Source organism: Dreissena polymorpha, chromosome 2 (assembly GCF_020536995.1).
Source record: "Dreissena polymorpha isolate Duluth1 chromosome 2, UMN_Dpol_1.0, whole genome shotgun sequence".
NCBI classification, from domain to species: Eukaryota; Metazoa; Mollusca; class Bivalvia; order Myida; family Dreissenidae; genus Dreissena; species Dreissena polymorpha.
The window spans coordinates 108,644,822-108,659,201 of NC_068356.1; the positions used below are offsets into that span (position 1 = coordinate 108,644,822).

At 39.7% G+C, this 14,380-nt stretch overlaps 1 protein-coding gene across 1 annotated transcript in view; it reads right to left on the reverse strand.

Annotated features, from left to right (window-relative positions):
- Positions 1–14,380, reverse strand: part of LOC127869971 (uncharacterized) — a 96,980-nt gene that overhangs the window by 57,281 nt on the left and 25,319 nt on the right. The window contains 6 exon segments of the mRNA XM_052412630.1: positions 3,393–3,496; positions 3,803–3,956; positions 5,431–5,621; positions 6,229–6,337; positions 11,825–11,950; positions 13,261–13,361. Of these exon segments, the coding sequence (XP_052268590.1) occupies positions 3,393–3,496; positions 3,803–3,956; positions 5,431–5,621; positions 6,229–6,337; positions 11,825–11,950; positions 13,261–13,361 (785 nt within the window).

Genomic DNA, 14,380 nt, shown 5'->3' on the forward strand with positions numbered 1-14,380 from the left:
TCTTAACATCATTACATTTTTTACAATTTAGACTAATGCAAAAGACAAAACAAGAATTTACCCTTCTCCTGTGTTAATAGATCTAATTTTTCAGCAAACGAATTTGAAAGCATCTATATAAAAGAACCAAATTATTAAAGAATAAGCGTATGGTAACCAAATTGAAGTTGAAAACATAGGAAAAATATGAGAACTCTCCCTTTGCCACAATGTTTTTAGAATTTCGACTGCTGCAAAGACGTTCTAGAAGGCCTTTCTTTCATGAATCGCATATCGCAATATCGATAGGTGCAAGATCTATAGCTGAATGCAATATATCAACACGTTTCAAATAGTGTTTAGACCTTTTGTTATTTTGTCATTAATTAAAATAAAAACCTGTCGATAATTGCCTATTGCATAAATTAGGGTCGGCATTTATCAACACATCTGATATTTTAAGTTTCAAGGGCAAATCACACACAATTTTGCTATGCGAACGTTGTTCCATGTATTAAACTTGTATTTAAGTAGAAAGGTATTCAGTCAAGTGCAGCCAAGGACACATGATATTGGTACAGAAAAGGCATCATCCTTATCGTATGTGTAAGCGTCATGAAATTTTATTATAGTAAAATTTTACTTACTTGTTTTGTTTGCGTACAAACTGTTGAGCTCGTTCAAATTGAAAAGATTGAAAAGTGACGTCATGTATTACATAATTTATTACGTCATTTACCATCTTTCGTGGAATAAAAGGCCAAAATCAGGAATTGACGATAATTATCGACGGTCGATAATAGCCGACGTTGCTCTATATATTCTTTAATGGAAAAACCAAAAAAGGCCCATATCACGTTGCAGCCAAATTTCCTTTCCTTATGATCATCTACACAATATTCATTAAAGGTCATTCGACTGAAAAATTGCAGGTGATCCACCAAGCAGTTTTAGAGGAATTGAAAACAAGACATTTAGGGAATACATATACTTACAAAAAATAAAAGGGCCATCATTCTTCCTAAACTTATTGCAGCTTACATAACTTTCTTTAAAATTATCTACATAAATATCATCTTCACATTGAGGTCATTCAAGTGTGAAAGTTTTAGCAAGACCCACCCATCAGTCGAATTGAAGTTCAAAACACAAACATAACTTCAGATAGTATGAATGTGTACTAGAAAGGATGTTCGAGAGATCAAAATGAGTGAACCAGACCTCAATATATCAGAAAATCGACTAAAGATTTCCAAATACCTGATTTCAATATTCCTGAGATGAAAATACCTAGACATTATTTCTAAAAGAAAACTAAACATCGACTAAGTATACTACATTAATGAATAGATCAGCTAAATTATACCACAAGAGATCAGCTAAATTATACCATATGAGATCAGCTAGATTATGCCACAAGAGATTAGCTTGTTTATACCACAAGAGATCATCTAGATTATACAACAAGATATCAGCTAGATTATATCTCAGAGATCAGCTAGATTTTACCACAAGAGATAAACTAGATTATACCACACAAGATCAGCTAGATTATACCATGACAGATCAGCTGGATTATACCATGACAGATCAGCTAGATTATACCATGAGCGATCAGCTGGATTATACCACAAGAGATCAGCTGGATTATACCACAAGAGATCAGCTGGATTATACCACAAGAGATCAGCTAAATTATACCACAAGAGATCAGCTAAGTTATGCCACAAGAGATCAGCTGGATTATACCACAAGAGATCAGCTAGATTATACCACAAGAGATCAGCTAAATTATACCACAAGAGATCAGCTAGATAATGCCACAAGAGATCAGCTAGAGTACACCACATGAGATCAGCTAGATTATACCACAAGAGATCAGCTAGATTATATCTCAGAGATCAGCTAGATTTTACCACAAGATATAAGCTAGATATACCACACAAGATCAGCTAGATTATACCATGAGAGATCAGCTAGATGATATCACCAGGGATCAGCTAGATTACACCACAAGAGATAAGCTACATAATACCACAATAGATAAGCTAGATTATACCACAAGATACCAGCTAGATTATACCACAAGAGATCAGCAAGATTATTCAACAAGAGATCAGCTAGATTATGCAACAAGAGATCAGCTAGATTATTCCACAAGAGATCAGCTAGAGTATACCACAATAGATAATATACATTATACCACAAGAGATCAGCTAGATTATACAACACAAGATAAGCTAGATAAAACCACAAGAGACCAGCTAAATCATACCACATAAGATAAACTAGATCATACCACAAGAGATCCGCTAGATTATACCACAAGAGATCAGCTAGATTATGTCACACAAGATCAGCTAGATTATTCCACAATAGATAATATAGATTATACCACAAGAGATTAGCTAGATTATACCACAAGAGATCAGCTAGATTATACCACAAGAGATCATCTAGATTATACCACACAAGATCAGCTAGATTATACCACAGACAATCAGCTAGATTATACCACAAGAGATCAGCTAGATTATACCACACATAATCAGCTAGATTATACCACAGGAGTTCATCTAGATTATACCATAAGAGATCATCTAGATTATACCACAAGAGATCAACTAGATTATACCACAAGAGATCAGCAATATTATACCATAAAAGATAATATAGATTATACCACAAGAAATCAGCTAGGTTATACCATGAAGAATTAGCTATATTATACCACACAATATCAGCTATATTATACCACAGCAGATCAGCTAGATAATACCACAAGAGATCAGCTAGATTATACCACAGAAGATCAGCTAGATTATACCACAAGGGATCAGCTAGATAAAACCACAATAGATCAGCTAGATTATACCACACAAGATCAGCTAGATTATACCATAGGAGATCAACTAGATTATACAACAAGAGATCAGCTAGATTATAACACAAGAGATCAGCTAGATTATACCACAAGAGATCAGCAAGATTATACCACAATATAAAATATATTGATTAAACCACAAGAGATCAGCTAAATTATACCATGAGCAATTAGCTAGATTATACCACAAGAGATAAGCTAGATTACACCACAAAGGATCAGCTAGATTATATCACAGAAGATCAGCTAGATTATACCACAAGAGATCAGCTTGATCATACCACAATATATCAGCTAGATTATACCACAAGAGATCAGCTAGATTATACTACAAGAGATCATCTAGATTATACCACAAGAAATCAGGTAGATTATACCACAAAAGATCAGCAAGACAATACCACAAGAGATCAGCTAGATTATACCACAAGATATCAGCAAGATTATACCACAAGAGATCAGCTAGATTATACCACAAGAAGATCAGGTAGATTATACCATAATTTGAAATTGCAGTGATAACCCATACCTCAGTCTGTCCGAAAAAAGACGTCTCGTTGCCATATTCACCAAATATCAGCTGGGACTTTGGAACCAAAACGTGTGAGTCACCACCGACATCAAACTTTGACTCTGGCATATTCCAAACAATATACATAAATATTATCAATTACTGGAAAAAAAATAAACATCTAAATTATAATATTAAAATGCATGTATGTGGATACATGTACATATGTCGATTGTTTAGTGGACATATGATCACTATAAAAAAAAAATAATCACATTATACAAATATTGCTGAATGCTAAACCACATTTGATTCACATTCATTGTACATTGATTATTATATATTCTGTTAAACAAGTTTCTGAAGAACAGATAATAACCTTACCATAACAATTAAAACAAAGAGGAATGCTACATCAAGAACATTACCATTGTTCATATTGATGGTGAGTCGTTTGGACACGGTGACAGCCATCTTGGGCGTGTCAAGCTGCATCAGATTCTCTCCGGCCACCTTATAGCCCGCCACTGTCTCAATGATCTGTCCTAGAGCCTTCTCCAGCTTGAGTGCCGCCTCCTTGGCCTAAATATTGGGGTAACCATGGTAATATTTCACAGGCATGTGAAAATAAGGACAAACAAAATTTTATTTCACAGGTGTGAAAAAACACACACAAAAAACAACACCAACAAGAGCTTGGGGGTGACATATATATCCCCACACAGCTTTGTCTGGTATGTTCAAATCAAACTAACTGTATTAAATGCAAGGATTGCTGGGGATGAACAAATGTCAAACACAGCTTCACTTCATGTTGATAAAATAGTTTCAGTCCAATTCAATCCCTTAAAAAATAAGGAAGAAAACTATAACATTTAATGCTGATGAATAAATGACCAACAAACCAACTGGCTAACAGAGTGCCTCCAATATACCCCCTCCCCTAATACCTATACCGGCTGATTTGTTCTTTTATTTCAGACAGATCTGTTAGGAAATGTATTTTCCTGCATATTGTCATATAACTGGCATGACGGCTTTGCTCATTACTTATCTCCCATGATAGATCGATCATTCAATTCTTAAGGTTTTAATGCCTGATATGCTTCTTTTTAATAGAACCTTGCTAAAACTGGGCTACATGCATGTGCGCAAAGGGACATCTTAGATTATCCTGTGCAGTCTGCACAGGCTAATCAGGTATGACAATATCAGCTGATACTGGATTCTTATTTAGAAAGACTTTGTTTAAAAAAAACCCACATAAAACCGATAGTCCGAAAGTGTTGTCCCTGATTAGCCTGTGCACACTGCACAGGCTAATCGTGAGCTACACTTTACAAACATGCATTTAGCCCGGTTTTCCCACAGCTAGGCACATTTTAATTGCAGCCACCTTCACCACTCCTGCTATAAATGCATAGTTTAGCATTTACATAGAAGATAAAAATTCATGCTTTTTTGATAATGGGTTTGAAAGTAGAATCTGTCTGAAAGCATAGCCTGCTATAAAATTACTTTTCTTCCATCATCCCAAAAATGAGCAGAAATGAATGTTGTTTTGGGAGTGTCCATAAACATTTTCCAAAAACGGAGAATGCACTTGGCAAATAGTACAAGTTATGATCAAGCCATACTCTTCAGTTTGTTTGAAACAAAAATACTTTTCATAATCACATACAGGGATACCAGTAGATTGCAATCTAAATTAACATGCTTGTTCATAAAGAATACAATAATCACTGATTATATGAAGCATTTCTCTTATCAGATTTACATCTTTTATATTTTCCCTGACTTTCTGTTGCCTAAGACTCATACTAAAGATCAGAATCATGATTTTTAACCTTTTTATAATTTAACCGGTCGTGAATTTCCAATGAAGAGCACCTTCTCTTTGAGATAAACTATTGGTTAACTAGAAAACAGACTGAAAGCATCCCAATAAAATTAAGGCTTCGGATGCAATCAAGCTAAAATAAATAGGCTCTACCTAAATAACATAGCACGCATATCTTAAATCCAACTTTCAAATGACAGAATACATATCATGCACCTTTTCCTTTGCAGAAGCTAGTTCCTGCAATTTCATGTTGTATTCTGCAGCGGACATCGTGGTGGTGGCCATAGTGGTTGTTGTTGTTGTGCTAGAGGCCGAGTCTGTCTCACTCAGCATACTAGAGGCCAGCATGCTCGACTCCTTGGTCACCTTATCAGCAAGGTATCCTGCCCCCTGGGCCATCTTACCTGGAACAGTACAAGCTGTATTCCCTCATCTTACCTGGAACAGTACAAGCTGTATTCCCTCATCTTACCTGGAACAGTACAAGCTGTATTCCCTCATCTTACCTGGAACAGTACAAGCTGTATTCCCTCATCCATTTAACATCTGGGTAGAGATGAAGAAGAATGGGTAGGGTTTTTTTCTCAGAAAAATTTCAGTGCTTAAGAAGGGGTTCAAACCAGGGGCATTTCTATCCCAAATCAAGCATCATGCAGCTAGATCACTGCTCCCTCCTTCTTTATTGATGGAAGGATGGATAAACATATGAAACGACAGCAAGATGGATGGACAAAGAGACAACCCAATTGCTATATGCCTTTGGCATAAGTTGATGCCAGGGGACACACAAATGTTATATGGAATTCTTTACATAATTATATTACTACTTTTAAATATGCCTTTTCAGCAATTTAAATGGAAATATTTTACATAACTGAAACACTCTTAATACTTTATTCTATACATATAGATGCTGGGATGACAATATGACACCCTGTGGAATGAAATCAACTGTATTTCCATCACAGCAGAAAAATGGTTTTACCAATGAAATCAAAAAAATGGTTTTACCAATGAAATCAATGACCATCAAGGCTGCCTCTTCACGATCATCTGCTGAAGAGTGTCTCTCACGTTTGAACACTTTGGCATAGTTGTCAACTATCAGCACTGCACTGTCCTGGAAAATACACATCATATTGGCATAGTTGTTCACTATAAGTATTCCAGTGTCCTGTTAAAAAAACAAACCAAAAAAGGGAAATAAAAGGGGGAAAAAAGAGAAAAAAGGAAAAACAAAAGAACAAAATGAAAAGATAAAGAAGATAAAAACAGTATTGCAGTGAAAAATACACATTGTCATGTTGGCATAGTTATTCATTATTAGTATTGCAGTGTCTTGTAAAATACACATCAACATGTTGGCATAGTTTTTTACTATTTATACGTCAGTGTCCTCTAATATACACATCCCAATGTTAGTATACTTGTTCACTAGAATCAATTTGGCATAGTTATTCACCATCTGTGCTGGAAAATAAACATCATCATGTCGAAAAATATGTTCACTATTAGAACTGAAGTGCCCTGTAAAATTTACATCATCATGTTGGCATAGTTGTTCACTATTACTACTGCAGTGTCCTGCAAACAAATTGTGTAATTGCGCTGCCTGTGAGACTCAGTCTCTACAACATATACCTGAGCTGCCTGTGAGACTGTCTCTACAACATTTACCTGAGCCACCTGTGAGACTCTGTCTCTACAACATTTACCTGAGCCGCCTGTTAGACTCAGTCTCTACAACATTTACCTGAGCCACCTGTGAGACTGTCTCAACAACATTTACCTGAGCCACCTGTGAGACTCTGTCTCTACAAAATTTACCTGAGCCACCTGTTAGACTCAGTCTCTACAACATTTACCTAAGCTGCCTGTGAGACTCGGTCTCTACAACATTTACCTGAGCTGCCTGTGAGACTCAGTCTCTACAACATTGACCGGAGCAACCTGTTAGACTCAGTCTCTACAACATTTACCTGAGCCACCTGCAAGACTCGGTCTCTACAACATTTACCTGAGCCACCTGTGAGACTCAGTCTCTACAACATTTATCTGAGCTGCCTGTGACACTCGGTCTCTACAACATTTACCTGAGCCACCTGTGAGACTCTATCTCTACAACATTTACCTGAGCCACCTGTGAGACTGTCTCTTCAACATTTACCTGAGCTGCCTGTGAGACTCGGTCTCTACAACATTTACCTGAGCCACCTGTGAGACTCAGTCTCTACAATATTTACCTGAGCCGCCTGTAAGACTCGTTCTCTACAACATTTACCTGAGCTGCCTGTGAGACTCGGTCTCTACAACATTTACCTGAGCTGCCTGTGAGACTCCGTCTCTACAATATTAACTGAGCCGCCTGTGAGAATCAGTTCCCACAACATTTACCTGAGCCACCTCTGAGACTCAGTCTCTACAACATTTACCTGAGCCGCCTGTGATACTCGGTCTCTACAACATTTACCTGAGCCGCCTGTGATACTCAGTCTCTACAACATTTACCTGAGTCTCCTGTGATACTCGGTCTCTACAACATTAACCTGAGTCTCCTGTGAGACTCAGTGTCTACAACATTAACCTGAGTCTCCTGTGATACTCAGTCTCTACAACATTTACCTGAGTCTCCTGTGATACTCAGTGTCTACAACATTAACCTGAGTCTCCTGTGAGACTCAGTGTCTACAACATTAACCTGAGTCTCCTGTGAGACTCAGTCTCTACAACATTTACCTGAGTCTCCTGTGATACTCGGTCTCTACAACATTTACCTGAGTCTCCTGTGAGACTCAGTGTCTACAACATTAACCTGAGTCTCCTGTGAGACTCAGTCTCTACAACATTTACCTGAGTCTCCTGTGATACTCAGTCTCTACAACATTTACCTGAGTCTCCTGTGAGACTCAGTGTCTACAACATTAACCTGAGTCTCCTGTGAGACTCAGTCTCTACAACATTTACCTGAGTCTCCTGTGATACTCGGTCTCTACAACATTTACCTGAGCCACCTGTTAGACTAAGTCTCTACAACATTTACCTGAGCTGCCTGTGAGACTCAGTCTCTACAACATTAACCTGAGCTGCCTGTGAGACTCAGTCTCTACAACATTTACCTGAGCTGCCTGTGAGACTCAGTCTCTACAACATTTACCTGAGCTGCCTGTGAGACTCAGTCACTACAACATTTACCTGAGCTGCCTGTGAGACTCAGTCACTACAACATTTACCTGAGCTGCCTGTGAGACTCAGTCTCTACAACATTTACCTCAGTTGCCTATGAGACTCAGTCTCTACAACATTTACCTAAGCCGCCTGTGAGACTCTGTCTCTAAAACATTTACCTGAGCCACCTATGAGACTCGTTCTCTACAACATTTACTTGAGCAACCTGTGAGACTCGGTCTCTACAACATTTACCTGAGCCACCTGGGAGAATCTATCTCTACAACATTTACCTGAGCCACCTGTGAGACTCGGTCTCTACAACATTTACCTGAGCCGCCTGTGAGACTGTCTCTACAACATTTACCTGAGCTGCCTGTGAGACTATGTCTCTACAACATTTACCTGAGCCGTCTGTGAGACTCAGTCTCTACAACATTTACCTGAGCCTCCTGTGAGACTCGGTCTCTACAACATTTACCTGAGCCTCCTGTGAGACTCGGTCTCTACAACATTTACCTGAGCCTCCTGTGAGACTCGGTCTCTACAACATTTACCTGAGCTTCCTGTGAGACTCAGTCTCTACAACATTTACCTGAGCCTCCTGTGAGACTCAGTCTCTACAACATTTACCTGAGCCTCCTGTGAGACTCAGTCTCTACAACATTTACCTAAACTGCCTGTGAGACTCGGTCTCTACAACATTTACCTGAGCCTCCTGTGAGACTCAGTCTCTACAACATTTACCTGAGACACCTGTGAGACTCAGTCTCTACAACATTTACCTGAGCTGCCTATGAGATTCAGTCTCTACAACATTTACCTGATCTGCCTGTGAGACTCAGTCTCTACAACATTTACCTGAGCTGCCTGTGAGACTCAGTCTCTACAACATTTACCTGAGCTGCCTGTGAGACTCAGTCTCTACAACATTTACCTGAGTCTCCTGTGAGACTCGGTCTCTACAACATTAACCTGAGTCTCCTGTGAGACTCGGTCTCTACAACATTTACCTCAGCCACCTGTGAGACTCAGTCTCTACAACATTTACCTCAGTTGCCTAGAGACTCAGTCTCTACAACATTTACCTGAGCCTCCTGTGAGACTCAGTCTCTACAACATTTACCTGAGCCTCCTGTGAGACTCGGTCTCTACAACATTTACCTGAGCCGCCTGTGAGACTCGGTCTCTACAACATTTACCTGAGTCTCCTGTGAGACTCAGTCTCTACAACATTTACCTGAGCCGCCTGTGAGACTGTCTCTACAACATTTACCTGAGCCACCTGTGAGACTCAGTCTCTACAACATTTACCTGAGTCTCCTGTGAGACTCAGTCTCTACAACATTTACCTGAGCCGCCTGTGAGACTCTGTCTCTACAACATTTACCTGAGTCTCCTGTGAGACTCAGTCTCTACAACATTTACCTGAGCCTACTGTGAGACTCTGTCTCTACAACATTTACCTGAGCCACCTGTGAGACTCAATCTCTACAACATTTACCTGAGCTGCCTGTGAGACTCAGTCTCGACAACATTTACCTAAGCTGCCTGTGAGACTCAGTCACTACAACATTTACCTGAGCTGCCTGTGAGACTCAGTCTCTACAACATTTACCTCAGTTGCCTATGAGACTCGGTCTCTACAACATTTACCTGAGCCACCTGTGAGACTCTGTCTCTACAACATTTACCTTAGCCACCTGCGAGACTCTGTCTCTACAACATTTACCTGAGCCACCTATGAGACTCGTTCTCTACAACATTTACTTGAGCAACCTGTGAGACTCGGTCTCTACAACATTTACCTGAGCCACCTGTGAGAATCTATCTCTACAACATTTACCTGAGCCTCCTGTGAGACTCGGTCTCTACAACATTTACCTGAGCCGTCTGTGAGACTCGGTCTCTACAACATTTACCTGAGCCTCCTGTGAGACTCGGTCTCTACAACATTTACCTGAGCCTCCTGTGAGACTCGGTCTCTACAACATTTACCTGAGCCCCCTGTGAGAATCAGTTCCCACAACATTTACCTCAGCCTCCTGTGAGACTCAGTCTCTACAACATTTACCTGAGCTGCCTGTGAGACTCAGTCTCTACAACATTTACCTGAGCCTCCTGTGAGACTCAGTCTCTACAACATTTACCTGAGCCTCCTGTGAGACTCAGTCTCTACAACATTTACCTGAGCTGCCTATGAGATTCAGTCTCTACAACATTTACCTGAGCTGCCTGTGAGACTCAGTCTCTACAACATTTACCTGAGCTGCCTGTGAGACTCAGTCTCTACAACATTTACCTGAGCCGCCTGTGATACTCGGTCTCTACAACATTTACCTGAGCTGCCTGTGAGACTCAGTCTCTACAACATTTACCTGAGTCTCCTGTGAGACTCGGTCTCTACAACATTTACCTGAGTCTCCTGTGAGACTCTGTTTCTACAACATTTACCTGAGCCACCTGTGAGACTCAGTCTCTACAACATTTACCTGAGCCTCCTGTGAGACGCAGTCTCTACAACATTTACCTGAGCCTCCTGTGAGACTCAGTCTCTACAACATTTACCTGAGCTGCCTGTGAGACTCAGTCTCTACAACATTTACCTGAGTCTCCTGTGAGACTCGGTCTCTACAACATTTACCTGAGCTGCCTGTGAGACTATGTCTCTACAACATTTACCTGAGCTGCCTGTTAGACTATGTCTCTACAACATTTACCTGAGCTGCCTGTGAGACTATGTCTCTACAACATTTACCTGAGCTGCCTGTGAGACTATGTCTCTACAACATTTACCTGAGCCGCCTGTGAGACTCAGTCTCTACAACATTTACCTGAGCCACCTGTAAGACTCAGTGTCTACAACATTTACCTGAGTCTCCTGTGAGACTCGGTCTCTACAACATTTACCTGAGCTGCCTGTGAGACTTGGTCTGTACAACATTTACCTGAGCTGCCTGTGAGACTCAGTCTCTACAACATTTACCTGAGTCTCCTTTGAGACTCGGTCTCTACAACATTTACCTGAGCTGCCTGTGAGACTCGGTCTCTACAACATTTACCTGAGCCACTTGTGAGACTCAGTCTCTACAACATTTACCTGAGTCTCCTGTGAGACTCAGTCTCTACAACATTTACCTGAGTCTCCTGTGAGACTCAGTCTCTACAACATTTACCTGAGTCTCCTGTGAGACTCGGTCTCTACAACATTTACCTGAGCTGCCTGTGAGACTATGTCTCTACAACATTTACCTGAGCTGCCTGTTAGACTATGTCTCTACAACATTTACCTGAGTCTCCTGTGAGACTCGGTCTCTACAACATTTACCTGAGCCGCCTGTGAGACTCAGTGTCTACAACATTAACCTGAGTCTCCTATGAGACTCGGTCTCTACAACATTTACCTGAGCCACCTGTGAGACTCAGTCTCTACAACATTTACCTGAGCCGCCTGTGAGAGTTCAGTCTCCTTCTCTGCCAGGATTGCAAGAGCAGCACTTGTTGTCTGCATCTCCTCTAAAGTTGTCGGGTTGATACGCTCAAATCCATGCATGATTGCTTCTCGAGTCTGGAATGAAACATGACAGGACTACATTTGAAATCGTTTTTTCATAATCCTGAAAATGCCCTGAATTTCCAAGCAGATTTAGTGATGTACATGTATATAAACATGTTTTGCTTGTTTTCGTATGAGGACAAATGCTGAACATGAAATGCATTTATTTTTTTGGTGTAAAAAAATGTGTATTTACATCATTATATTATACAATGATTGGGAAAGACATGTCTGTGATTACGATTTTTTACTAAATATCTGATATAAATTTCTTTGAATATTTCTTCTACAACATTTTTTATACCGATGAAACACATCAAGGCTGTATATAAAAAACAAGAGAGCCATGATTGTCCTTAAGCGCTCATCTGAGTTCTGGGACACTGCTGTTGAATAGTTCTATGAAAGGACTCCCAGAGCCTTTGATAATTTTGCCGTGATAGCCATCAGCAGCCTTTTGGGTTATTAAGTTGTGAGTTGAATTGTTGTAACTTTATTGTTGAAAACTTGATAGAAGGCATGAACTTAGAATAAGAGCGATAGGATATACTTAAATGAACAAGAAATGTGTGGTTAAAGCACAAGTCTATTTCTGTCAACTCTGCTAATTATGTCAAACACAATCAAACACAAGAGAGTAAGTTGTGACACATTCCTTTATGAAAATAGCATTTGTACCGAGTTATTTTAAGATCCCTTATTATATGGTTAAATTACGACTAAGACAGGAATGTCAAGGTGTTTTATGGCCAAATATGACTTTAGGCCGCTAAGTGTGACCTTGAACTTGAGAAAAGCAGATGGCTATTACACACCAAATGATGTCTCCTCATCGTTGCCATTTGCGGTAAGTTATCCCTAAATAGCATGATGAATGACATTTTGACAGTGCGAACAAAATGTTTTACAGCCAAACTTGAATTTATTTCCACTAAAACCAAAAAAACAAAACATTTGGGTAAGTAGATCTTTAGTACAAAATGTTATTTCCCACTACAATACATTATGCAATAACATAAGAAATGTTCCACATCTTTAATTGGCATTATTTCTTAACTAAATAATACTTATTTTAGTGTAAATGTAGCGAATATGATCCAATACTTATCTTGGGTATACCAAAAAAATTTAAGATTGGCAGAGAAATAAAGGGTCAGTCCGGTAAGTGAAAACAAACAACTGTTTTCTTATGCCTAATAAAAACAACAACATTTACCTAAATATGACAGTGCAATTGCATAGTAATTATGACCTGACTTTTCTTTAGTTGTCAATTATAACACAATGTTAACACAATTCTTTTCATCGAGTATCAAGCTAACCTGCTCTCTCCGCAGTCTGTCGGCCTCCAACTTGTCCTGCTGCATCTGGAGAAGCTGAGTCTCAGTGAGGTTAGGGTCAGCGGTAGTGGTCGTAAACTGGACTGTAAAGTCACAACATAGCATCAGCAGTAGTGGTTGAAAACTGGACTGTAAAGTCACAACATAGCATCAGCAGTAGTAGTCGTAAACTGGACTGTAAAGTCACAACATTAGGTCAGTGGTTGTATACTGGACTGTAAAGTCACAACATAGGGTCAGCGGTAGTAGTCATAAACTGGACTGTAAAGTCACAACATAGCATCAGCAGTAGTGGTCGTAAACTGGACTGTAAAGTCACAACATAGGGTCAGCAGTAGTAGTCATAAACTGGACTGTAAAGTCACAACATTAGGTCAGTGGTAGTGGTTGTATACTGGACTGTAAAGTCACAACATTAGGTCAGCAATAGTGGTCGTAAACTGGACTGTAAAGTCACAACATAGCATCAGCAGTAGTAGTCATAAACTGGACTGTAAAGTCACAACATTAGGTCAGTGGTAGTGGTTGTATACTGGACTGTAAAGTCACAACATAGGGTCAGCGGTAGTAGTCGTAAACTGGACTGTAAAGTCACAACATAGGGTCAGCAGTAGTGGTCATAAACTGGACTGTAAAGTCACAACATAGGGTCAGCAGTAGTGGTCATGAACTGGACTGTAAAGTCACAACATAGCATCAGCAGTAGTAGTCATAAACTGGACTGTAAAATGACAACATTAGGTCAGTGGTAGTGGTCGTAAACTGGACTGTAAAGTCACAACATAGCATCAGCAGTAGGAGTCATAAACTGGACTGTAAAGTCACAACATAGGATCAGCAGTAGTAGTCATAATCTGGACTGTAAAGTCACAACATAGGGTCAGCAGTAGTGATCGTAAACTGGACTGTAAAGTCACAACATTAGGTCAGTGGTAGTGGTCGTAAACTGGACTGTAAAGTCACAACATAAGGTCAGTGGTTGTATACTGGACTGTAAAGTCACAACATAGGGTCAGCGGTAGTAGTCATAAACTGGACTGTAAAGTCACAACATAGGGTCAGCGGTAGTAGTCATAAACTGGACTGTAAAGTCACAACATAG